The 24,423-nt window shown below is 39.0% G+C and overlaps 1 protein-coding gene across 4 annotated transcripts in view; it reads right to left on the bottom strand.

The window, feature by feature from the left end:
• Positions 1-24,423, bottom strand: part of LOC137654657 (fatty-acid amide hydrolase 2-like) — a 176,885-nt gene that overhangs the window by 34,293 nt on the left and 118,169 nt on the right. For all 4 annotated transcript variants that reach the window (XM_068388493.1, XM_068388491.1, XM_068388495.1 and 1 more), the window contains 3 exons: positions 19,823-19,934; positions 4,695-4,853; positions 2,994-3,133 (listed from right to left, as the gene is read on the bottom strand). In XM_068388493.1, the coding sequence (XP_068244594.1) occupies positions 2,994-3,133; positions 4,695-4,853; positions 19,823-19,934 (411 nt within the window). The remainder of the gene's footprint in view (positions 1-2,993; positions 3,134-4,694; positions 4,854-19,822; positions 19,935-24,423) is intronic.

Below are 24,423 nucleotides of genomic sequence, written 5' to 3'. Positions count from 1 at the left end.
CAAAAAATGAACTTCCATAATACACAAGTTATATAATAAAATAATGCTTTGTGGTTGAAAATCTGAGGGTCGCACAATAAGTAAGATAGCACCTTTTACATATAGCCTATATGCTGTACTGTATTACTGTAATTCACTTTATCAATTTCCAGACCAAAAAATTACTTTAAAACAATATAATCAAAATATGAAAAATATAAAACTTATCTACCCTCAGAAACCCACATTATAAAGAGTCCACAAAATATATTACATATAATATACCTGATATACACTTACATATCTATAAATCAGTGATGTTTGCCTATTGCCCAAAAGGTAAACTACAACATGGCAAGGGATTACTATACTGTATAAAGATTTATGAGTTTCTTAAAACCACTATGGTGATATAGATAATATTTCAAAAAAAGAAACTTATTACATTACAGGTAACAAGCTGTTCCTCGTGGTTCCATATAGTAGGAAGCTTATTGAAATACAGTACTGTATATCTAATATTCATCTTTGAAAATCAAAATCAAAATCAAAAGGAAATTCATACTTGGTTTACAGACCATTAATATATTTACAAAACTCTAGGATTTCATATAATACATAATATAGAAAATACAATCAGCAAAAAAATTGTCTGGTTGGCTTTTCTCTGTATTAGAATCCATCGTAACTTTGAATTGTCGTTAACCAAACATGATGTTAATCGAGGAGTACAGTAGCTGTATGTCCCTCAAATTTTTTAAGAGCTAGTTGTTTCCATGTTATAAAGTGTGTTTTTACTTGATTATGACTTTATTATACAGTACTGCATTAGCACAGGAGAATGACTTCACTACCGTACAGGTATTGCTCGACTTACTTACGTCATATGTAAAACTAAAAAAGTGAAGTTTCCGTAGATTTATTATGATGCATTATAATTCGGCAATCATTTCGATCATAGTTTTATCAAAATTGTATTACAGTCTATCATTATTCCATTTTCTTCTTTCAAAGGATATCATATACTCTATTAATGCATTTTTTGTATTTTACTTTTCAATTTTGGAAGCATTTTACCAGTCAAGAATTACTTAAAATTTTGTTTATCTTTGGTTATGATCAGCTGATCTGAAAGTGCTGCTACCTACCGTAACAAAATATGGTGTACATGCGAATGGCATTTCTTTTTTATTTCTTAACATATTAGAAATATCTTCATGATGAATGCAACATCAGCGCCAATATGTTACAGAAAACCAGTTTCCATACAGTTCGTCTTATTATTAGGTATCATGCGAAATCGTTGAAGCTCTTTCTGTGTGTGTGTGTGTGCTCGCTCTGGCAATCGCATACAAGTAGTTCATTTCTAAAGCTTCATACAGTATTCAATTTTTAGTTCAATATTAAGCCTTCATATTTCATTAGACATTATTGTGTTTAATTGTGTTTTATTAAACCACGTTCATATTTTATTTTTCAATTACTTGAGCATTTCAATAATCAACAATTACTTTTGATTTACTTTCAGTTGGGAGATCAGCTGATCTAAAGGTCACGCTGCAGTACTGTATTACGATTATGCGCACATATAGTACGAATAACACTGATTTATATAATTTTCTTGACATTCAAAATCTCTTCATAATGAATATTACAACAGCACCAATATGTTATAGGGTATCACATTCTCCATACAGTTCGTTGATAGACCTTATTATTAGTTATACACGGAATACGCACTCTCTCTCTCTCTCTCTCTCTTTTTTTTAATGCAGTTAAATCTTCATATTTCTCTGAAAATTATTAAAAAATTCTTTATATCCTTATTCGATGACTCGATTATGGGAATAGTAACGGATCGTAAGAAAATCACTTGATTTGCCTCTCGCCTTCCGCCAGAAATATGACGTCATCAGACTTTTTTTCTTAACTTTACGGTAAGTTGTACTAATCTCATAACTAATGATACAGACCACTAAAACACTTGATATTGTCACTCTGTGTTTCGATTATGGGAATGCTGTAATAAGATTACTCGGCAACATAATGAAAGGAAATCATTCGGTTTTTCAGAGCGCTTCCGCCAAATACATGACGTCACAAGATACGTGACGTAAACTCTACAAAGAATGACTTGCAAAATATGTAAATCCATTTTCTTTTTTCTTGCAAGAAATGAAAAGAAAATACTAACTTACCAAACAAAAGTATTTCCTTTTTATAATGTAAAAGGAAATATATTATTTTCAAGAAAATATTTGCCCTATTAGTAGTATATTTTCTTTAGATAAACATCGATCCATTATCAGAGATTAAATAAAAGTAGCGTACAGTCAAATTTACGCTACGTAATACTCATGACAACCAATACAGACCCACAAAATACTTTGTATCGTTACTTAATATTTCGATAATGGAAATACTAATATTAATCGTTAGCCTATTGGAAGGAAATCACGGTATTGCCCGGCGCTTTCCGCTGATGTGACGTCACCAGACATATAATATGAACTCGACAGATATTAAAACTTTTCTTAATGTATTTTTAACTGAAAATAAATACTGAATATTAACAATAAAAGAAAATAATAATTTACCAAGATAAATCAGTTTATATGTATACAAGAAAATAGATTATTTTCAAGGAAATATTTGTCCTATTTCCGATAAACTTGTGACGTTATCACCCTGAAAAAATCGTCGTAAAGTCAAATAGTCGTAAGTCGCATAGGTCGTAAGTCGAGCAATACCTGTACTTACGTGTTCGGACTTGCGTCAAAATTAGACTAGTACAAGGGCATACCAACGGAGCTTTGTCATTAACCAAAGACCTACTGTAACCGTTAGTAAGCAGAAAGAGAATAATATCTGGGCATATTACATACTGTTTATATAAATAAAACTATTAACAAACTCAATAGGAAAATATTGCCAAGCTATCAAAATTTAAAGGAAAAGTTAAAACACCTCCAAAAGAGATAATAAATGATACAATAATCAAACTGAGTTCTGACCTTCTTAGCCTTAATGCCATAGGCTTTCTCCAAATGTAAAACAATATTTCTTTGTGCTGCTCTTAGCTCTGAATGCACAGGAGTTACTAATGCAGAGCCGCCATCATCTTCAATGTAGAAATACCTGAGTTTCCTTACATCTACCTGTAAAATGAAAGTTCTTAGGCACTGCAAAAATATCAAAAAGTATAACTTTGACTAAATCAATAACTCATTAAAGCACTCTTTATACTTTCGTGATCTCCTAACACAACTAATACAAATTTCTTTTGTACACCTGGTAGAATTAAAAATATTTAACATTCAAGCCAAAGATATGATAGCATTTTATTATTATTATCACTAAGATACAACCCTAGTGGACAAGAAAGAGGCTACAAGCTCAAGGGCTCCAACAGGGAAAATACAGTGAACCCTCGCTACTTCGCGGTTCGACCATCGCGGATTCACCACTTCGCGGATTTTTTCCATAACCCATATATATACAGTAATATATATATATATATATATATATATATATATATATATATATATATATATATATGTATGCATGTATTTATGTATATATGTAGGTATGTATATGTGTATACATATAAATATATATATATACACACACACACACACACATATATATATATATATATATATATATATATATATATATATATATATATATATATATATATATATATATATAAAGTAGGAAGATGTGATGTAGTTCTAAGGGAAAAGTATGGGAAATATGTCTGGGTAATAAGCAAAGCTCTACCTCCAGTTTGTTTCTTCATTATGATCAGAGATAAATGTAAACAAAACATTGGTTGCCATTTTTTATCATGCTTTTTAGCGTGTTTAGGAAATGCATGATATAAAATCACCTTTAATATTTGTGCCTGTTTTAGTTTAGGGTACTGTAGTACATGCATTAAGTGTTCTGTACATTAAAGGGTAGTTTGTTAACAGAACTACATACAAGGGAAGGTTTTAAAAGTCTGAATATACATGTTGAATAAATAGGTAAATATGGTGTCACTACTTCGCGGATTTTCACCTATCGCGGCCGCGACTGGAACCTATCTACCGTGATAAACGAGGGTTCACTGTAGCCCAATCAGGAAAGGAAATAGGAAACAGAATAGTTTGCCTAAGTGTATCCTCAAGCAAGAGAACTCTAACCCAAGACAGTGGAAGACCATGATACAAAGGTTATGGCACTACACAAGACTAGAAAACAAGGGTTTGATTTTGGAGTGTCTTTCTCTTAGAAGAGCTCCTTACCATAGGTAGAGTCTCTTCTACCCTTCCCAAGAGAAAAGTAGCCACTGAACAATTACAGTATAGTAGTTAACCCCTTGAGTGAAGATGAATTTTTCGGTTAACTTAAGTGTTGTCAGGTGTACGAGGAAAGAGGAGAATGTGCACTGATTGGGTCTGACTCTTAAATGTATGTGTAAGCAAAGGAAAAATGACATGTAACCAGAAAGGGATCCAGCGTATTACTATCTGGTCAGTCAAAGGACCGAATGGCACTCTAGTGGCAGTATCCACTCTCCTTATAGAAATAATGGAAACAACCTAAAGAGTGCATCACAGCTCCTTCAAAGTAAATAAAAGAGGAATACATGATGAAAAAAATACAATAACCTTAAGATAGAACATCAAAACCAAATTATAATTTCCAACTAAAGAGAAATAGAAGACTTGCCTTTTCATCTAATTTGAGCATGTGAACATTACTGGCAGCCAAAATTTTTAACATAGGCTTGAGGTCTTGAACATATCGGCTCATTGGACCAGTTACCAAAAACTGTGTAGCCTCACCAGTAGCGACAGGTTCTTGACCCAAATTGCTTACAATTCCTGAAATATAGTAAGAAAATAAAAAAATCCTAAGAAGTAAAATAAATATGCATTTAAAAATCTATGAAAAAAAAGTGTAAAAACTTATTTTTTGGAGATACATCATGACTTTTAAATTAAAATTATTTAATTCAATACTTACCAAATTCATTGCTCTTCCTCTTCCGGAAGGGATAGCCCCAACCACGAATTCCAAATAAAAATTTGGCATAATACACTAACTAGTATAATGCCTCCCAGCCATTGATGAGGATACCACCTTACCATGTGACTGTCCTCATTGTCCAATCTTAACTGGGAGCCTACCATGAACCTCAAAAATCCTTTCCAACAATAATAATTATTATCATTGGTAATTATTGAAACAATTAATTTTGATATCAAAATTATGTATAATTTAATGAATCTTCCAGTAGTTTATTGATGAACCATACTTTAATGTGGGAGGCATGACAGGGGTGGCCATGTTACAGTTCAACAAAGTCTCTTCAAACGAAGCAAAACTGAGTGCCAGAATTGTTCCTGATCCCTTTTTATCATGGGAAGTATCTCTTAAATGCTTTGAACAAATCTACATTTGACAAATTCCTACTCCTACCACTTACAATCTACCCTAGACTATATGTAACTATTGCTTAATGAAGTATGTCTCCCATAGCTAACATAGGTCTTAAGAGACCAATCATCCCCAAACTCTGGTCCCCAATTTACACACAAAACACAAATACATAGCTTCATCCATATAAACAACTGGAGATGATCTAAAAATACATATGGCATAAAGTATTCCAGAATCATATCAAAGAAATAAATATCTAAAAAGTCCCTAAGTTTACTATATTTCTTTACAGCACTTTTCAATTAAACCTTAAATTCTTATAATAAAATTTATTATCTCTAAACGTACCTGAGGTTCATATAGCTATTCTCTCTGATTACTTCTCTTCTGGGTCTCATTTTTAATAAAAATAAGATTGATGTTGTTGTAGAACAAGCATCCAATAGAATGCAAGGTAACATTTTGAGGTAAATTTCACGAAGACCTGTTTTTTTCTCCCTATTGTCTTCTCCCCCCTAAGATTATTTTGTTTGACCTCCAGGGGAAAATTTGCTCTGATAGGCCTTTTGGATTTCATAAAAACAGAAGGCTCAGCAAAGTGCCAACAAGACTCATCAATCTTATAAAAAACTCAATGACGATCCATCTAAGAAATCCTGGTAGGAAGAAAGCTTTCCCACTTTTATCAGGTTTGGGAAAACCTTCACCCCAAACCATGGATTTTGTCGGTGGTAAAAGGGATATCAAATTGTCCTCCAACCCTCCTATGTCAAAGGAATCCATTCCTTTTAAAAATTACCTAAAAAAATTGGCAGAATGCCATATTTTCAAATTATAAATCGTAAAATCGTCCTGAGAAGAGAGTGATTGAGAATGTCTTAGATCCATCTCCAGGGTTTTACAAAAGGTTATTCCCTAGTGCCCAAAGCATTAGGGGGGGGGGGGCTGGATTTCTTGATTCTAAATAAGTACGCAGTTCTCAATAAGTTTCAATGGAAACTCCATCTATAACCTTGGGGGGAGTAAGGAAAGGGGATTAGATGTTTTCAATAGATTTAACATGTGCTTATTTTCATGTCCCTATTTATCTGGAATCGTAGAAAATTCCTTTAGTTCATTTCCCAGAAAATGCCTTCAATTTATTAACTGCTCAAAAATAAATTCTAATGCTTATGTTTTGAACTCAGGACAGCCCCTCAGATGTCTACCATGGGGATGGCTCCAATTTAAAAATGGTTGAAATTTCCAGGTATCAGAATTCTTTTGCACCTAGACGATTGGCTAATTTTAAGCATATCCTTAGAAAAGACTCTGGTCCACCAGGTACAGTTGTTCAAGCATTTGAGAAGGTTGGAAGTCCTTGTTAAGGTGGAAAAGACTTTTCCATCCTACAAGATGATTCAGTCCTTCTTGCATCTGGTAAAGAAATGCAAGCATATGAAGGCTCATTCGGTTTGTATGTGGATGAGGATATTAGTGACCATGTAATCTCTTGAGAAGTTAGTTTTGATAGGTTCACTGAAGATGATGGATTGTAAGGTAGTAAGAGGGCCTGGCCACCAGCCACCCAATGAGATACTACCGCTAGAGATTTATGGGGTTTTCTGACTGGTCAGACAGCAATACATTGGTTCTTTCACTCTGGTTATGGTTAATTTTCCTTTTGCCAACACACACGCACCAAATAGTCTGGCCTATTCATTACATATTCTCCTCTGTCCTCATACACCTGACAACATTGAGATTACTAAACAATTCTTCTAAACCCAAGGGTAGAAGAGACTCTCTAGCTAATGTAAGCAGCTCTTCTAGGAGGACACTCCAAAATCAAATAATTGTTCTTTAATCTTGGGTAGTGCCATAGCCTCTGTACCATGGTCTTCCACTGTCTTGGGTTAGAGTTATTTTGCTTGAGGGTACACTCGGGCACACTATTCTATTTTATTTCTCTTCCTCTTTCTTTGTTAAAGTTTTCATAGTTTATATATGAGATATTTATTTAATGTTACTCTTCTTAAAATATTTTATTTTTCCTTAAGCTTCCTTTCCTAACTGGGCTATTTTCCCTTTTGGAGCCCTGGGCTTATAGCAGCCTCCTTTTCCAACTAGGATTATAGCCTAGCAAGTAATAATAATAATTTCCACTTACATCTCATATCATCTTTGGAGCAGGACTTCTGATCTAGCCATGAAGTTTGTACAGTCTGTTTCTCGAGATCAGATAAAACTGGTGAAATGGTGGAATGACCCTTATTGTAAGGGTCAAGGTGTGTCGTTGGAAGTGAAGGTCCCAGGCGTGTCTCTTTTGTAGATGTTTCTCAGGAGAGATGGTGTGCAACCATGAATTATCTTCACCTGCCAGGAAGGTGCTTGGAGAAGGAATTGGCCTTACACATGAGCTGCCGGGAACTCTTAGCTGTTAGGCTCAGGAGTATCTGGTGGTTGGGAAGTACTTACCGGTTTTTTAAGATAACACAACCGCACATGCTTACATTTGGAAGCAGGGGGGAACAAGGTTAGAGTCCTTGTTCAGGATAGCAAAAGTGCTATTATTTTGGACATATTTGAGGATAATACTGTACTTCTTTTACCTGGATTTATTCCATGAAAATTCATTGTACTAGTAGATCAGTTAAGCAGGAAATCTAAAATACTATCAAATGAGTGGTCTATATTCATTTTAGTGGGTAAGAGAATTGGAGTTTGTAAGGAAAACCGAATGTGATCATATTTGCAACCTCACTCAACAAGACGATGGAGATGTTTTGGTCTCTGGTTCCTGATCTCCTAGCATGGAAGGTGGATACCTTGTTACAGGATTGGTTGAATCTGGACATGTATTTTTTCTTCCGTTCTCAATGATTTGGGCAGTAATAAGGTTAGTCATAGTATCTTCATAAAGATGTATGACTCTGGTGGCTCCTTCCTGGCCTCAGAGAGAGTGGTTTACTAATCAACAGCCTCTATTGTCAGAATGCCCTAAGAGATTCTCAAGACAATTAATTCCAAGGTCAGTTCACCCAAACTCTATGTTCAAACTTGAACAGCATGAAGATTGTCTGCCTTATTCGCTGAGGGAAAAGGTTTTCAAGGGTCTCTAAATTGTCTATTCTACAGTATGTTCCAAAAGGCCATCCACCAATAATTTTTATCAGGGATAGTGGATTGTTTAGTTTGATTGGTGTAGGTCCAGGAATGTTTCAGTAACAAGGACTAGTTTAGAAAATAAAGTCAATTCAGCTATTAAAGATTACAGGTCCATGCTTTTAATGCCATGCTCTGGCATCTTGGGTTAAATTTATTTGCATCTGGAATTATTGCAAATATGTTCAGTCCTTTGCAGTTGAGAAACCTCCGGTTGACAAGGTCTGTCTATTGGAATATAATATCTAAAAGCCTTCATTTTGAACCCTTGGAAGGTCTTTCTTTTGAAGATCTTACACACAAGACCCTTCCTCTCTTAACTTTGGATTTAGCTAACAGTATTAGGGAGCTACAAGCTAGTTTTGGGAAGGTGCTGTGTGGTCCCCATGGGCTTTCCTGATAAAGCTAGAACACAAAATTCATTATGCAACAATATACCAAAGAAATATTGTCCTCCCTGGCTAAGGGCCAGTGTATCAACTTGCAAAACTTGAACTAAGTGTGTACTGTATAAGGGAGACCTATTGCTTCAGACTCCATTGAACACATCACAACACCTCTAATGCTGAATTCTTCTGCTAACTGACAACACATCATCCACCGAGAACCAATACTAAACCTAGAGACGATGGTAGCCTTAGCATTTGTTACTTGCCGAGCAACCATCTTTCATACCAAGAATATCGAGATTTGATGAGTCTTGGGAACCACACAGCAATTCCTAAAAATTGGTTTTTCAATTGTCAAAACCCCTTTTTTTTGGTTTAAGCTACTAGGTGTTTTGGAAGGACTATATCAGAGCAAAACTAATGTAGAATTGTATACCAAAAAGATCTAGTTACCTACAACAAAGCGAACACCCAATTCACATACTGTATGTCATGCATACATGTGAATTTTGGCAGTTTAGGTACTATCACACATATTTACCAAGGAATTGACCCATGATGAGCTAGTGGCTGAGGTTACAAGTGAATGATGCATACTGCCATCTGAAACATGATGCAACCAATCAGCTTTTATTAAAAATTCCTAAGATACATTGCTCTAAGGGAATCACACAATACGACACTCCATCCACATATGACATATGAGGTTGCTTTAGAGTGCTTACTTCAGTGAGTGGAGGGATATTAGGATCAAGGATACCAACTCGGTCTTCTGCCTCACAATCTAGCTGTCTCAAAGAAAGAGCAGCTAGGATTGCAGGAATGCAAGGATTTCAAACAAAAGTGTCTAAAGTAACTAAAATATTTGAGGTGCTATGAGAAGATCTTGAATCAGTAATGTGCTGTGCGCCATCAAAAGCATATCTGAATGGAACCATAGAACCACTAGACCCAACTTAAGAATTCAGGTTAGGGTTTGAAATAGAACATGTTGTTTGATATTACAGTACTGCTTTCATTTAAAGACAGAAGTTAATAAGAGTTTTTGAAGTTCATTACAGCCATAATTTGATTCATTAAGTACTGTATTGGAGTTCGGTACTGCTGTGTCCTTATCATTATCATCCCCTCTATAATCAACTTGCCTAGTATTCTCTGGGTTTCACCCTGAACTTTAATTTGCTTTGTAACCATAAAAACATACTTGTCCATAAGAGGAACAGTGAGGCCTCTGCACTCCACAAAAAAATGATCTTAATCAAATTAAGTGTCCTCAACACAAGACACATAGACAATATGGACCATGATTGCCCATAAATAATTCCCTAGAGCAATCTACACAGTATTTACGAACAAATCCAGAAGAATACATCTTTAAACCCACTATAAAACCTAAAGTTGAACAATCTGGAGTTAGAAACTGTCAACAATCTAAAGTCAACACAAAGAATGAAAAGACAAAGGACCTGTGGCTTGAACAAGCTACCGGTCGTTACCGGTTAACCATTAGATTCTCTCCTTACTTTATTTGAGAAATACAGCTTCTCTTGAAAGGGAAGAAAACTGGAAATTTTTTAGTTTAGGGATAAATGTCGATAAAACCAGGCTTCCAAAGAGAAGTAATATGAATGTCAGGGAGGTTTATAAGAATAAATTGGTTGATGAGGAAATGAGTTTAGGGAAATGCAAAAGATCATTTCAGGTGCATTTTTATCATGGAAAATGTCATGAGCTTGCCTACAGGAAGACGGGTAGGGTAGTCAAGAAGAAAGAGAGAAAGAAAATAAAGTACTGTAAGCAATAAAAATAAAGAAGCTGAACAAGTTGTTTTATAGGGAAGCAAGGTAAATGCATGCATTGGTATAAGACAAAAAAAAAAAATGTTATTTTGATAATAAAATAAATTTTTGAATATACTTACCCGGTGATTATAATAGCTGCAACTCTGTTGCCTGACAGACAACTCTACGGTAAAAACTCGCCAGCGATCGCTACACAGGTTGCGGGTGTGCCCAACAGCGCCATCTGTCGTCCAGATACCCAGTACTCAATGTAAACAAAGAACTCAATTTTCTCCTCGTCCCACTGCGTCTCTATTGGGGAGGAAGGGAGGGTCCTTTAATTTATAATCACCGGGTAAGTATATTCAAAAATTTATTTTATTATCAAAATAACATTTTTCAATATTTAACTTAGCCGGTGATTATAATAGCTGATTCTCACCCAGGGGGGTGGGTAGAGACCAGCAATATATGTTTACATTATTATGAGCTAAGAGTTTTTATTTCATTTTAGAAGTTATCAAAATAACAAAAACAAAATAAATAGGTACCTGGTAAGGAAGTCGACTTGAACAATTACTCTGCCATTTTAAGTACGTCTTCCTTACGGAGCCTCGCGATCCTCTTAGGATGCTGATCGACCCCTAGGATCTGAAGTATCAAGGGTTGCAACCCATACAACAGGACCTCATCAAAACCCCTAATCTAGGCGCTCTCAAGAAATGACTTTGACCACCCGCCAAATCAACCAGGATGCGAAAGGCTTCTTAGCCTTCCGGACAACCCAAAAAACAACAATAAAAACATTTCAAGAGAAAGATTAAAAGGGTATGGAATTAGGGAATTGTAGTGGTTGAGCCCTCACCCACTACTGCACTCGCTGCTACGAATGGTCCCAGTGTGTAGCAGTTCTTGTAAAGAGACTGGACATCTTTCAAGTAAAATGACGCGAACACTGACTTGCTTCTCCAATAGGTTGCGTCCATTATACTTTGCAGAGATATATTTTGCTTAAAGGCCACGGAAGTTGTTACAGCTCTAACTTCGTGCGTCTTCACCTTAAGCAAAGTTCGGTCTTCCTCACTCAGATGTGAATGAGCTTCTCGTATTAACAATCTGATAAAGTCTGACCAAGCATTCTTTGACAAAGGCAAGGATGGTTTCTTAACTGAACACCATAAAGCTTCAGATTGGCCTTGTAAAGGTTTAGTACGCTTTAAATAGAACTTAAGAGCTCTAACAGGGCATAAGACTCTTTCTAGTTCATTGCCTACGATCTCCGATAAGCTGGGGATATCGAAAGATTTAGGCCAAGGCCGAGAAGGCAGCTCATTTTTGGCTAGAAAACCAAGTTGTAGCGAACAAGTGGCTTTTTCTGACGAAAATCCTATGTTCTTGCTGAAGGCATGAATCTCACTGACTCTTTTAGCCGAGGCTAAGCATACCAGGAAAAGAGTCTTAAGAGTGAAATCTTTCAGGGAGGCTGATAGTAACGGCTCCAACCTGTCTGATATGAAGAATCTTAGTACCACGTCTAAATTCCATCCAGGGGTAGCCAAACGACGCTCCTTGGTGGTCTCAAAAGACTTAAGGAGGTCTTGCAGATCTTTATGTTTGGAAAGATCTAAGCCTCTATGCCGGAAGACCGATGCCAACATGCTTCTGTAGCCCTTGATAGTGGGAGCTGAAAGGGATCGTCCTTTTCTCAGGTATAAGAGAAAAACAGCTATTTGAGCTACAGAGGTACTGGTCGAGGATACAGAAACTGACTTGCACCAGTCTCGGAAGACTTCCCACTTCGATTGGTAGGCTCTAATGGAAGAAGCTCTCCTTGCTCTAGCAATCACACTGGCTGCTTCCTTCGAAAAGCCTCTAGTTCTAGAGAGTCTTTCGATAGTCTGAAGGCAGTCAGACGAAGAGCGTGGAGGCTTTGGAGTACCTTCTTTACGTGTGGCTGACGTAGAAGGTCTACCCTTAGAGGAAGACTACTGGGAACGTCTACTAACCATCGAAGTATCTCGGTGAACCATTCTCTCGCGGGCCAGAGGGAAGCAACTAACGTCAACCTTGTCCCTTCGTGAGAGGCAAACTTCTGCAGTACCTTGTTGACAATCTTGAACGGTGGGAATGCGTAGAGATCCAGATGTGACCAATCTAGGAGGAAAGCATCTATATGTATTGCTGCTGGGTCCGGGACTGGAGAGCAATAGATTGGAAGCCTCTTGGTCAGCGAGGTTGCAAAGAGATCTATGGATGGTTTTACCCCAAGTGGCCCAAAGTCTCTTGCACACATCCTTGTGGAGGGTCCATTCTGTTGGAATTACTTGCCCTTTCCGACTGAGACAATCTGCTATGACGTTCAAGTCGCCTTGGATGAACCTCGTTACTAGGGAGATGTCTTGACCTTTTGACCAGATGAGCAGGTCCCTTGTGATCTCGTACAACGTCAGTGAGTGGGTACCTCCTTGTTTGGAGATGTACGCCAAGGCCGTGGTGATGTCCGAGTTAACTTCCACCACTTTGCCTCGAAGGAGAGACTTGAAGCTTTTCAAGGCCAGATGTACTGCCAACAGCTCCTTGCAGTTGATATGCATGCTCCTCTGACTCGAGTTCCACAGTCCTGAGCATTCCCGACCGTCTAGTGTCGCGCCCCAGCCCACGTCCGATGCGTCCGAGAAGAGAACGTGGTTGGGAGTCTGAACAGCCAGGGGAAGACCCTCTCTTAGGTTGATATTGTCCTTCCACCAAGTCAGACAAGACTTTATCTTTTCGGAAACCGGGATCGAGACCGCTTCTAGCGTCTTGTCCTTTTTCCAGTGAAAAGCTAGATGGTATTGAAGAGGACGGAGGTGTAGTCTTCCTAGTGACACAAATTGTTCCACGGATGACAGCGTCCCTACCAGACTCATCCACAGCCTGACTGAGCAGCGTTCCTTCTTCAGCATCTTCTGGATGGATAGCAGGGCTTGATCTATTCTGGGGGCTGATCGTCTTGTTGTTCAGCAACGTCCTCATCAGAGGGTTCCTCATCCAAAAACTGATGAGGAAACGGCAACGGAGTGGGCAACGTCTGGCTCGCTGAGTCCGGTCGCACTGGTGGATGCGTGACGGAGCCGGACGCCATATCATGGAACTGCTGCACAGTCTGTGAACTGTCAACAACCATGGGTGCGCGAGGAAGCACAGCGTCAACCCGAGACTGTCTAGACCGTCTGGGTTGTGCAGTCAACACCCTACCGGGTTGCTGAGGTTGACGCACTGCGTCAAAACAAGTCACCTCTGCTGGATGTTGAACGTCCTGAACGTCAACAACCACCTCAGAGCGTCGCTTAACGTCAACGTGCGGCTGGCAACCCACACTGGGTCGCATCGGTGGAGGGACCACCTCAACTGGCAGACGCGAGTAGGTTACCTCAGCGTCAACAGGGCGCACAACCGACCGGTTGGAAGGTTGTTGGCCAGAAGGTTCGGTAGCAACCTTCTCCGCATTAAAGTCCTCTAACAAGGACGCAAGCTTGGACTGCATGTCTTGCAGCAAAGCCCATTAGGGTCTACGGGAGCAGGTGTGGCAACAGACGGGGTTAGCGACTGAGGCGGTACCGTTTACCATCCCTGAAAGCCTTGTTATGCGTGACATAATTGAACAGCAAAACTTCAAAGGCTCGAAAACAGCTGTGAAGTTGACCTGTAAACAACTTGGAGCGTCTCCTGGCCAGGCGCCAGGGAGAGTCTACGAGAATTGAGAAGTCTATCTGGGCAGAGGCATGAACTCCCAAGCCGAGAACTTCTCTCGTGTCATATCAGACTCTCGCTCTATAACCAGTTTAAAAGAAGGGAAAGCAAAGGCTGTATCCCCCAAACTCCTCCTGGTGAAAAACCAGTCGCCTAGCCAACGTAACGCTCTCTAGGAGAGCGAGAGAGCACTAGCTTAAAAACAACGGCTTCGAAGTAGCTAGGCCTAGTGTAAGCTCTGACGTTTAGGCGAACGAGGAGCAGCAGTTACAAAAGATCCGGACAAAGATCCTTAAAAAAAAAAATCATGATTTGATTAAAGTCCATAGGAGGCTAAGCAGCTTTAGGCTCCTCTCCATCTGACAGAGTCCTCAAGGGAATATCAGTAGGAGGGAGAACAGCAACTTCCTCATCTACAGGAACCTTGTCCGATAAAAGCTGAGTCTCAAGCAAGGGAGAGACCTACCGTGGTGGCAATGCTTTACAAGCAGAGTCCACACTCACTGGTGCATTAGTAGCGGATCAGAACGCAACGTCATGTAACTGCTTGACAGTCTGTGAACTGTCAACAACTGAACTGTCAACCACAACAGGTGCGTGAGGACGCACAGCGTCCACTTGAGACTGCTTTGACTGCCTAGACTGAGCAGTCAAAACAACTCTATAATGCGGAGGTTGACGCACAGCGTCAAAACAAGTCAACTCCGATTGTTAGTGAACGTCTTGAACGTCAACAGGAGCATCAGCAAGTGGCCTAACGTCCAAATGCGGCTGAAAAACCACACTAGACCGCATCGAGTGTGGTTCTAAACAACCTGACTGACGTGACTAAGCTACGCCAACGTCAACAGTAAGCACAAAGGAACGTTAGGTTGGCTGAAAGCCAGGATATCGATGAGATAAACGGCTAGACTCAACAGACTAATCGGCAGAATAGTCTTCCATAAGGGAGGCAAGCATATACTGCATGTCTTGCCATACAACCCATTAAGGATCAACGGAAATGGTTGTGGTAAGAGACGAGGGTAACGTCTGTGATCGCAACACTTTGCCTAAAAAAAAAAGACTCTCGGAGTCTGTGTTACGCTTTTGTTAGGCGGCGAGCAGTTATCCGATGACTGCATAGGGTCAGAGCTGTCCTAATGGTTGTAACCAGGACGCTGGACCTGTCCTGAAAGGACTGACTTTCGCTTAAGGGCTTCGAAACCTTGTGACAGGTTTCTTATGCGAAAAGCCTTCGGATGACGAGGAGAAACAACGTCTCTCTCGTCTTATGGTAGGGGAGATCTTGGTAAGATACACCCGATACCATAGAGGGAAAACGTCTGTTCGTTGGTCAAGGCCTCTCGAACCCATAAGTCGTTTGACATTACTTCTCCCCTGGGCTTGGGAGCATGTAAAAGGTCCCGGACTAGGTGAACGACAGGCACGAACAGACGAACCCTCGGACGCAACACTGTAACACTTTGCGCCTCGGACACAACACTGTAACACTTTGCGCATATCACTTTATCACTTCGATTTTCTGTTTTGCACTTATTTCTACCTGAAACACGCAATTCTACCCTTCATTAAAAGGTAGTAATTGCGAAATCAGTCGTATAATGCAAGCTCATTAATACCAGCAAAAAACAGAAAACATATTTTAAGATAAAAAATTCAGTGGCTGGGGAAGAGACTAAACACTAGTTCATATAAACTACGTTTTCAATCTCTCACCGCACATAGCCTGGGGACGAGAATAAAAACCTAAAAACGTTTTATCCTTCCTCCCCGTACAGCGACTAGGGACGCGAGTAACACGAGAACAACGTTACCCGCTTGAACGGAACGTTTTCTCTCCTCTCTCTCCCTCCGTCTCTATCTCTCTCTCTCTCTTTCTCTCTTGATTTCGCACCTAAGAGAAGAGCCCAATTATATTTCGTCAAAAAAACATGTTATTTGACTAAAGGAAAAAACTGAAAGGTTTTTCAAATAAAAAGTTCCTTTAAATTAGAATTTAAAACATTTAAGCTAAGAAAGAATGAACAAAACGTCAGAATCGATTTACTCTTACTGCAAAGTGAAACCGTGATACACTCTCTCTCTATCGTAACGATAGAGCGCATGTTGAACGTCCTGAACGTCAACAACTGCGTAGCATAAATAAACTAAACGTTAGTTCATCTTTGAAAACAGTACGAAGACTATCAAAGAAATTCTTCCATAAAATATTACATTTAAAAAGTTTTAAATCCTTAGCTCTTTAAAAGCTAATTACGATATAAAGGGCTCAACGTTGATTAACTTCGGTTTCCAAGTTAGGACCGCCTACTCTCAGGAAAGGTCTATATAAACAAAACATTAAAATTTATTTTTATATGTTTATAATAAATGGAAAGTTAATCGAAGAGGCCTAATAAAGGCGGAGAGATATAAAATATATAGAGGAAAATCTATAACGTGATAAGATAATTACTAAAAGCCTCAACACACTTCCGTCTAAGGGAAGGGTCGGCCATTTAAAAGTGAAAGAAAGTCCATACTCTCTTTGTCACCATAATTAAATCTATCCAAAACGAGTTCAAGATTTAAGATGAAGATAAAACACCTGCATAGCGAAAGCTCAAAACTAGAATAAAGTACTTCACCAATGAGTTGTGAAAAAACTCCAGTTTAGCAACAGCGAGTAAGTACGTCTTGTCGATAGCTCGACAGAGAGAAAATTGAGTTCTTTGTTTACATTGAGTACTGGGTATCTGGACGACAGATGGCGCTGTTGGGCACACCCGCAACCTGTGTAGCGATCGCTGGCGAGTTTTTACCGTAGAGTTGTCTGTCGGGCAACAGAGTTGCAGCTATTATAATCACCGGCTAAGTTAAATATTGAAAAAATGTAAATACAGTAGAGATTCTATTTGCAGTGAATGCAGTCTTGAGTTGATACAATGAATATTTAGAAGATTTACTAAATGTGGAGGATAAGAGAGGCAGCTTGGTGATGTAAGAACAGAAAGGGTTATTTAAAAGTTCAGAATACATGTAGAAGCAATTGTTGAGTTTGTAAGGAAGGCAATACAGATGTTAATTAACTGAGATACAAAGACACTTGGAGTTGATAGCATTATATGTGATACTGCTGCACGGTGGTGATAGTGTCAATCGCTGATGAATCAAGATTGAGAACATATGTCTGGATGAAGGAAAAGCTGTATGGCAATAGATGAGAGATAATTATTCTACTGCATAAAGGAAAAGGCGATGTAGGTAATTAAGTACTGTACAGTCACCGTATATTACCGTGTAAAAGGCAAAATTTTAAGACTAGTTTTGGATGAAAAAGTCAGGGTTCACCCATTGCACGAGAGATGCTTTTGGAATTATGAAAATATTTATTTTCTTGGCCTCTGTTATGTTATTAGGGTATTCTAATGGCATATGGTTCATTAATAGGTAAGTAGTTTGGAAGGATTGACTTAAAATCATATAATATACTCATTTCAATTACCTTATATAGGTTTATGTTTAAGTAAAATAGGAATATTTACTGGCAATTTTATCTTTATTTATTCATAGTTCTGTACTCGGACTATGTTGTGTGAATCTGTTGGTAGGCTAGCCTAGTTGTACGAAATGTAGATTTTCCTTGTTTGTAACGGTAATCAATTTTTTATTAGTTAGAAAGGATTGACATAATAACATATAATATGCTCAATATAATCATACACTGTACTTGTGTGATTATGTAAAATAAAAATAAAAATTATTTTTTCCTTTATTACAATACTTCCATCACCAAAACTTGTTTTGGACAACAAGGAATGTTTACATTATTTGCAAAGAGATGGCGGTAGTGGTGGTTGTCCGAAACCTCAAAATTGCCAGGTTATCAGTACCTACACTATGGAATACAGGAAAACAATGATGCAACCAAGTTTAAATACGAAAAGAAAAACTTGATTTAATAAACTTGAAATTAAAAACCATCAAAATCAACACTGCCATTCAAACTATTAAAAAGTGTTTCAAAAATTTCATCAGGACAACATCGTCATGGGGATCATCTTTGTTACTTTCATTTGCACTACTAGCACTGTCATTGTCCTGTGTTCCATCTAAATTGGTTGAAATGCTTTTGCTGTATACTTAGAAACCCAAAATAAATTACATAAAGATGACTTTATATCATACTTTTGCTAAACACGACCTAAAACCAACACTATTGCTTTATTTACGTTCCATCCCCAATCATAGCAAACAAAAGAATGCATTTACACATCTGTGTATTGCTTAGCTTTTGCAGTAACAGCTATCTTACTAAGTATTGCTTGTGTAATAATAATGTAATTATTAATGCTGATGTACTTACTTTATCCTTACAAATTCAAAATAAATGAAATAAAAGTGATTTCATGTTAGCTTTTTTTTTATAAAAACGCCGCCTAAAACGGAAAACGTTTTGTTTACGTTTCATTGCTGATCATGACAACAAACGAACGCATTTACACATGCAAGTGATAATAAATGATACAAAGAGCTTTTAGAAAAGAGGTTATGAATAAAGATTACATAAGTGGTAAAATATTTATAATAAAAGTGTAGTAAAATTAGGCTGGCCTTGAAATTGTTATTCGCCCATTACATGGAGTATATGATAAAAATGTTTTTTTTTTTTTTTTCAAAGAAAATTTTGTGGAGTTCGCCCTTTACATGGGGTCAACCTTAAACGGCAATATACAGTACATCATTACTTAGCATACCAGAAAAGTTGCAAAGTACAATTTCGTTTAGGAACGAACACAAATAAGATAAGGATGCAGGAAGAACTGTGTGGTTTTTGACAAGAAAGATTTGTGTAAAGTACAGTACAGTATGTGTTATAAACTGTTACATATGAACTTTAATAGCAAATAAAAAAGCTACACATAGCATACATGGATCTAAATACAATAACAGAATTAATTAAGGGAGTGTGGAGGGTTGACAATACTGTATACTTATAAAAGATAGGTTAATAAGTGCGATCAAAATATTTTATGGTGGATTTAAATAAAAAAGTAGAGTATGCAGTGATAACTGACTGGTTTGGCATAGTATTATGTCTGAGACAAGGGTGTGTCATGTCTTAGTAAACGTTCAATCCCTCCAACATGAACTAGAGAATTCACAAAATGGACAATAAGAAGCGGTAAGTTGTGAAGAGAGAGTGAAATGCTTCCATTTTCTATTTCTTATTTTTAACCTCATGTTTGGAGCAAAATTACTCAAGAAGGAAAACAAAAGGTTTGTTTTCAGCAGTTTATAAAGAGCAAATTTCTATATTGATGATAGGAAATCAAAGTATCATTGATGATAATAAAAAAAGGAACTGCATATAAAACTCACCATTAGTGGGCTTGTGACCAAAGATACCATTGAAGAAGCAAGGCATTCTAATTGATCCTCCAATATCAGAGCCTATACCAAATGGAGTACCACAAGCTGCCTGGAGGCAAGCCTGAAACGACATCAAACACTTTACAATTAGAATAAAACTTATAAAATGCTCCCTTTTAGCATTATCCTTTCTTTTCTAACAAAGACTTTCATATTTTCTAGCATTAAAGAAATTCTCTATTTCTTCCATCAGATTCTGCAGCATCTCTCCACTTTCAACAACATACTATCACCTGAAGAATTATTCCTTTAAAATTTGATTCAAAATAAAATAAAAATTAAGTAATTTTTATTTTTCCTAATTATACAAACCTGAATTCTTTAGGTAGTGAATATGTCTCCAGCACGAGCTGGATGGCTGTTGAATCCTTTTAACAGGCAGTTAAGCAACATGTATGAGCGAGGACAAGTAGTCCCACCACTTTACCTGTTAAAATCTCTTTACTTATGATCTTTTGGCTCAGGACCGAGAGGGGTGGTTGAGGAGGGATGCTTAATCTAAAGGACTTGGGTTTGTATAGCTAGGAAAAATAAAAATTACTTTAAAAATGTGATTTGTTCCTAAGCAAAATACAAACTATTGTCCTCTAGGCAAGGAGATTCACTGTTGGTGGGTCAGAAGTCATCCTAGAACCAAACCAGTTGGTTCTTTTTTTTCCCCTGGAAATATCAATTTACCTAATCCCTTACAAGAGCGAAGATGACTCCAGCAACCTCCTATTTGTCAATCATTGGGGTGAATAGACTGATAGAACCTGGCCTGTCAAAGAAGAATGGTATGTTGTCAAAGGAGGGATTCCTTCCCTCAAAGGGGATAGCAGTCTGGAATAATGTACCGTACCTGGCATATAATATGTTGGTATATATTTCACGATCCTGCTCCTCGTCTAACGAGAATAGAGAACTTCTCTTGCTTCTAAAGCATCAAGTTGATCCAACGAGTAATGTTTTGACCACTTCATCCCCAAGATAGGGGCAGAAAGAATGGAGGTGAAGAACCAGTCATACTATCTCCATTTCAGATTTACATCTATCCATGACCATAAATAAGATGCTTACTGTCCAATATGGGATCTGGGCTTGTATACCACTACTTGAGCAGCCACTATATGATCAAGAGAAGAGGCATAATGGGGCTGGAGGGTACTGTAGAATATAGGCCGTGAAGGCGGTTTGGTGCATAAACAACCCAACCTTCAACACCTAGCCAACTGCAAGATTCCTCTTAAAGATAAGGGTAGGGACCTGCCCATAACTTTGTGAATTTTGGTCATAGCTAGAGCCTTGACTCTCTCAACAGTCAGGCATATGCTTTACAGATAGACTCCAGAAGTCTGAAAGAGATTGTGTACTAGACACCTCTATCTTGGCTCTCTCAGTGCTAGGGAAGAGCCGCTGACACTCGGCTCTGAGGTGTCAGGTCTTCATATAGCACTGCAGAGCCCTCTAGAGGCACAAAAATAACCTCTCTGTGCCTCTCAACACATCGTCGTGAGGGGACGGAGAAGGGGTCATGCCCTGGCAGATTCTGAGTTTGGCCATGTGCCCTGGCACCAAACTAAGGAGCTCCTTCAATTTCTCAGAGTGGGAGACTAAGGCAGAGAGACCATGAAACTCGCCTATGCTCTTAGCTGATGATAAAGCATTAGAGACAGTCTTGAGAGTCAGAACCTTGACTGAGGCCTTCTCAAAGGTTTGGACATGAGGTACCAAGACCAGCAAGACTTGTTCAAAGCTACTCTTGAGTATAGGTAACTCCTATGAGGAGAGGTCTATCCGCTCCCATCGAAAAACCATGCTCAAGTCTGAGCGGTAGCCTTGACAGCAACAAGTGAGAGGAACTTCTTTCAGCAAGGGAGATGAGGAATTCTTTAATCTGGTCTAGAATTAATCTGGCCTGAGAAGAATCCCTTCTATGATACCAATTGTAGAAGAGGGCCAATTTCCTTGGGAGAGTGAGGGCCAAGGGAGTTATCTCAGGATTTCGACAAGGCAGAATGAGAAACCATATGGCATGAGGTAATCTGAGAGCCACTAGGATGAACCTGAGTCCTGGCGTAATCCCAAATGGTAGATTAGCAGAGGGAATAGGGTTAAACAGAGGAAGAGAGTAACCATCCATGTGATCCCATGGGTGTTGGAAGGGGATTTCGAACACAGCCCATGGGACTGGACAGGGGGAGCAAAAATGTGGAACTTCCAGTTTAGCCATATAGCAAACATGTCGATCCATAAGAAACCCCACAACCAAGATTTTTCTCCATTACATGTGGATGTAAGAACTACTCTGACCCTATAACCCTCCCTTCATAACTAAGCGTGTGTGCAAGTCCATTCCTCTTGCACAGAATATATTTGGCTGACATCCACTCTACAGCACAGAATGGTGTACAGAAATGCATCTACTTTTTCAGCTTGCAGAACTAGACATAAGCCACTATGGTGATCTTGTCACAACAACCCATCAAATCCTCCTCAATGTTCTTTAAATACTTGTAAAGATAGAAAAGCTACTAGTCTAAGGACATCGAAAAGTAGATGCTTCTTCTGACCACACCCGAGATGACTCCATCGTAACCTCCCCTCTTTCAATGCATCGGAACACAGTTGCAAGTCATAGGCAAAGAGTCAAGTACGACTCCCCTATCAGGGTTCCTCGTTTAGCCAACAAATAAGATCGACCCAATTTTCCAGTCCCACAGGCATAAGGAGGGACAGGGATCTGAGACTGGCCAGTAATTCTCCAAATAGTACTCATGAGATCTCAAGCAAAGGTGTATGTTTGAGGATCAAGCCTCTCCAATGAGGAAAAATGGTCGAAAAGATTCCGCTAACGGCGAGGTGATAGTTCCGTGTTTGACAAAACGGATACACTACCTCCATTGGCTTGCTGATGCGATTGTTTAATTGACTGACTCTCACTGCTGTCATATTACCAGCATGCCTAAGTGCTTAACCTCGGTTTGGCCAAGAGATTAAACTTTTCCTCAATTATCACAATCCACAGGTCATAAAAAAAAACTGCCACATCAAGGAGGTCAAGATCAGCAACTCGAGAGATACATCTACAGTAGTATACCATGTTAGTGGCCCCAAGGAACACCCAAGAAACAATAAACAGTTCTGAGGACAGGCTCCTGAACTAGAACATAGTACCATAGAGAGAAGGGAGGTACTTTCTAATATACTGATGCACAGGTACCAAAAGTAAGCATCCTTCAGATCCAAAGAAAACAATTAGTCTTTCTCTCTGATGGAACTCAGCACAGATTACAGTTTCCATCTGTAAATTTGTTTGAACAAATACTCATTCCATGGCAAAAAGGTTGATGACTGGACTCTAGCCCCCAGCTGACTCTTGCACCAGTCCCTTGTTGACTCTTCTACCAGGAAGAGTTCACTGTAGAAGTCTGGAGATTCATCTTGAACGACTAAGCACGTTCGTCTCCAACATCCCTCCTTCGCGGACAGGGTTCATAGCATTGTTGAAAGAAGGGATGGATACTCTATCAGACAAACAGTAGGGGGGAGGGGATGGGCTGAAGAGGGTAGTAAGTAACTGTTCTGAAGGACTACCATTAACCAAGGTCAGCCCTATGCCTCTGTTTGTTTGCCTACAGGCACGACAAGCTATCCCCTACTCTCGTGAGTAAGGAAAGGGGGCGGGGGTGAATACTGGCAGCAGTGTAACCCTCTTCTTCCATCCTACCGCCATACACCTGTCTGTAAGGAACAGGTTGGGTAGCTCAAAAGACCTGCATGCACTGGTAAGGAAAGGCACAGAAGCCTTCCATACCAAATCCCGCACCAAAGAGTTCTGAAGTGACATAGCTATATCTGAGCTAAATTATCTAATAATGGAGAGACCAAAGCAGCCCCAGGGATGGCCCAGGCCTTTGAGGGCCACTAAAGTGCCACTCAATGACTGAGACCCCTCACGAGGGCAGATCCAAGGCAGCTTCCCTCCAAATGTTGCACCCACAAATGTATGCATGGAAGTCCATCACAAACACTGACTTGAGATTGTCCACTTCCTCCATCGATACCAGTCTAAGGCCCGATGTCATAGGGGCAGAAAAAATTCCCAGTAAACTCTTACCCAGCCAGCAAGAGGGTACAATAGGTTGCTCCAGCAATTAATTTCCCCCATCTCCCCAAGAATACAACTGTTCTGTCCTAAGCCCGTAATTGGGGACTGAAAACGACTCAGGAAGGCAGGCAACAGTGGAGAAAATTATCCTTAGCACTGAACATGGCAGATACAGAAGGAGTACTAATACTCTTTCCTCTACTGGACGGGACAGAGAGACAATTTACGGCTTACCCTCTGGCCCCATTCTTGGTCTTCCAGTATACGCACACCTACAATGAAAGCTCTGAATGGTGATTTCCTCTCAACTTGCTTTAACCCTGGATAGGTACGGTGGGTCGTTTGCGACCCCGAGCGTCAAAAAAAAACAGGTTTTTCTCACGTGACTCACCCCTGTGACTGAATTTGTGGGTGATCGACCTGCAGGAGGTGTCTCCCCTACACGCTCTAGTAGTGTCCA

This window comes from Palaemon carinicauda, chromosome 15 (assembly GCF_036898095.1).
Source record: "Palaemon carinicauda isolate YSFRI2023 chromosome 15, ASM3689809v2, whole genome shotgun sequence".
Lineage (NCBI taxonomy): Eukaryota > Metazoa > Arthropoda > Malacostraca > Decapoda > Palaemonidae > Palaemon > Palaemon carinicauda.
This window is presented reverse-complemented; position numbering and strand designations above follow the sequence as displayed.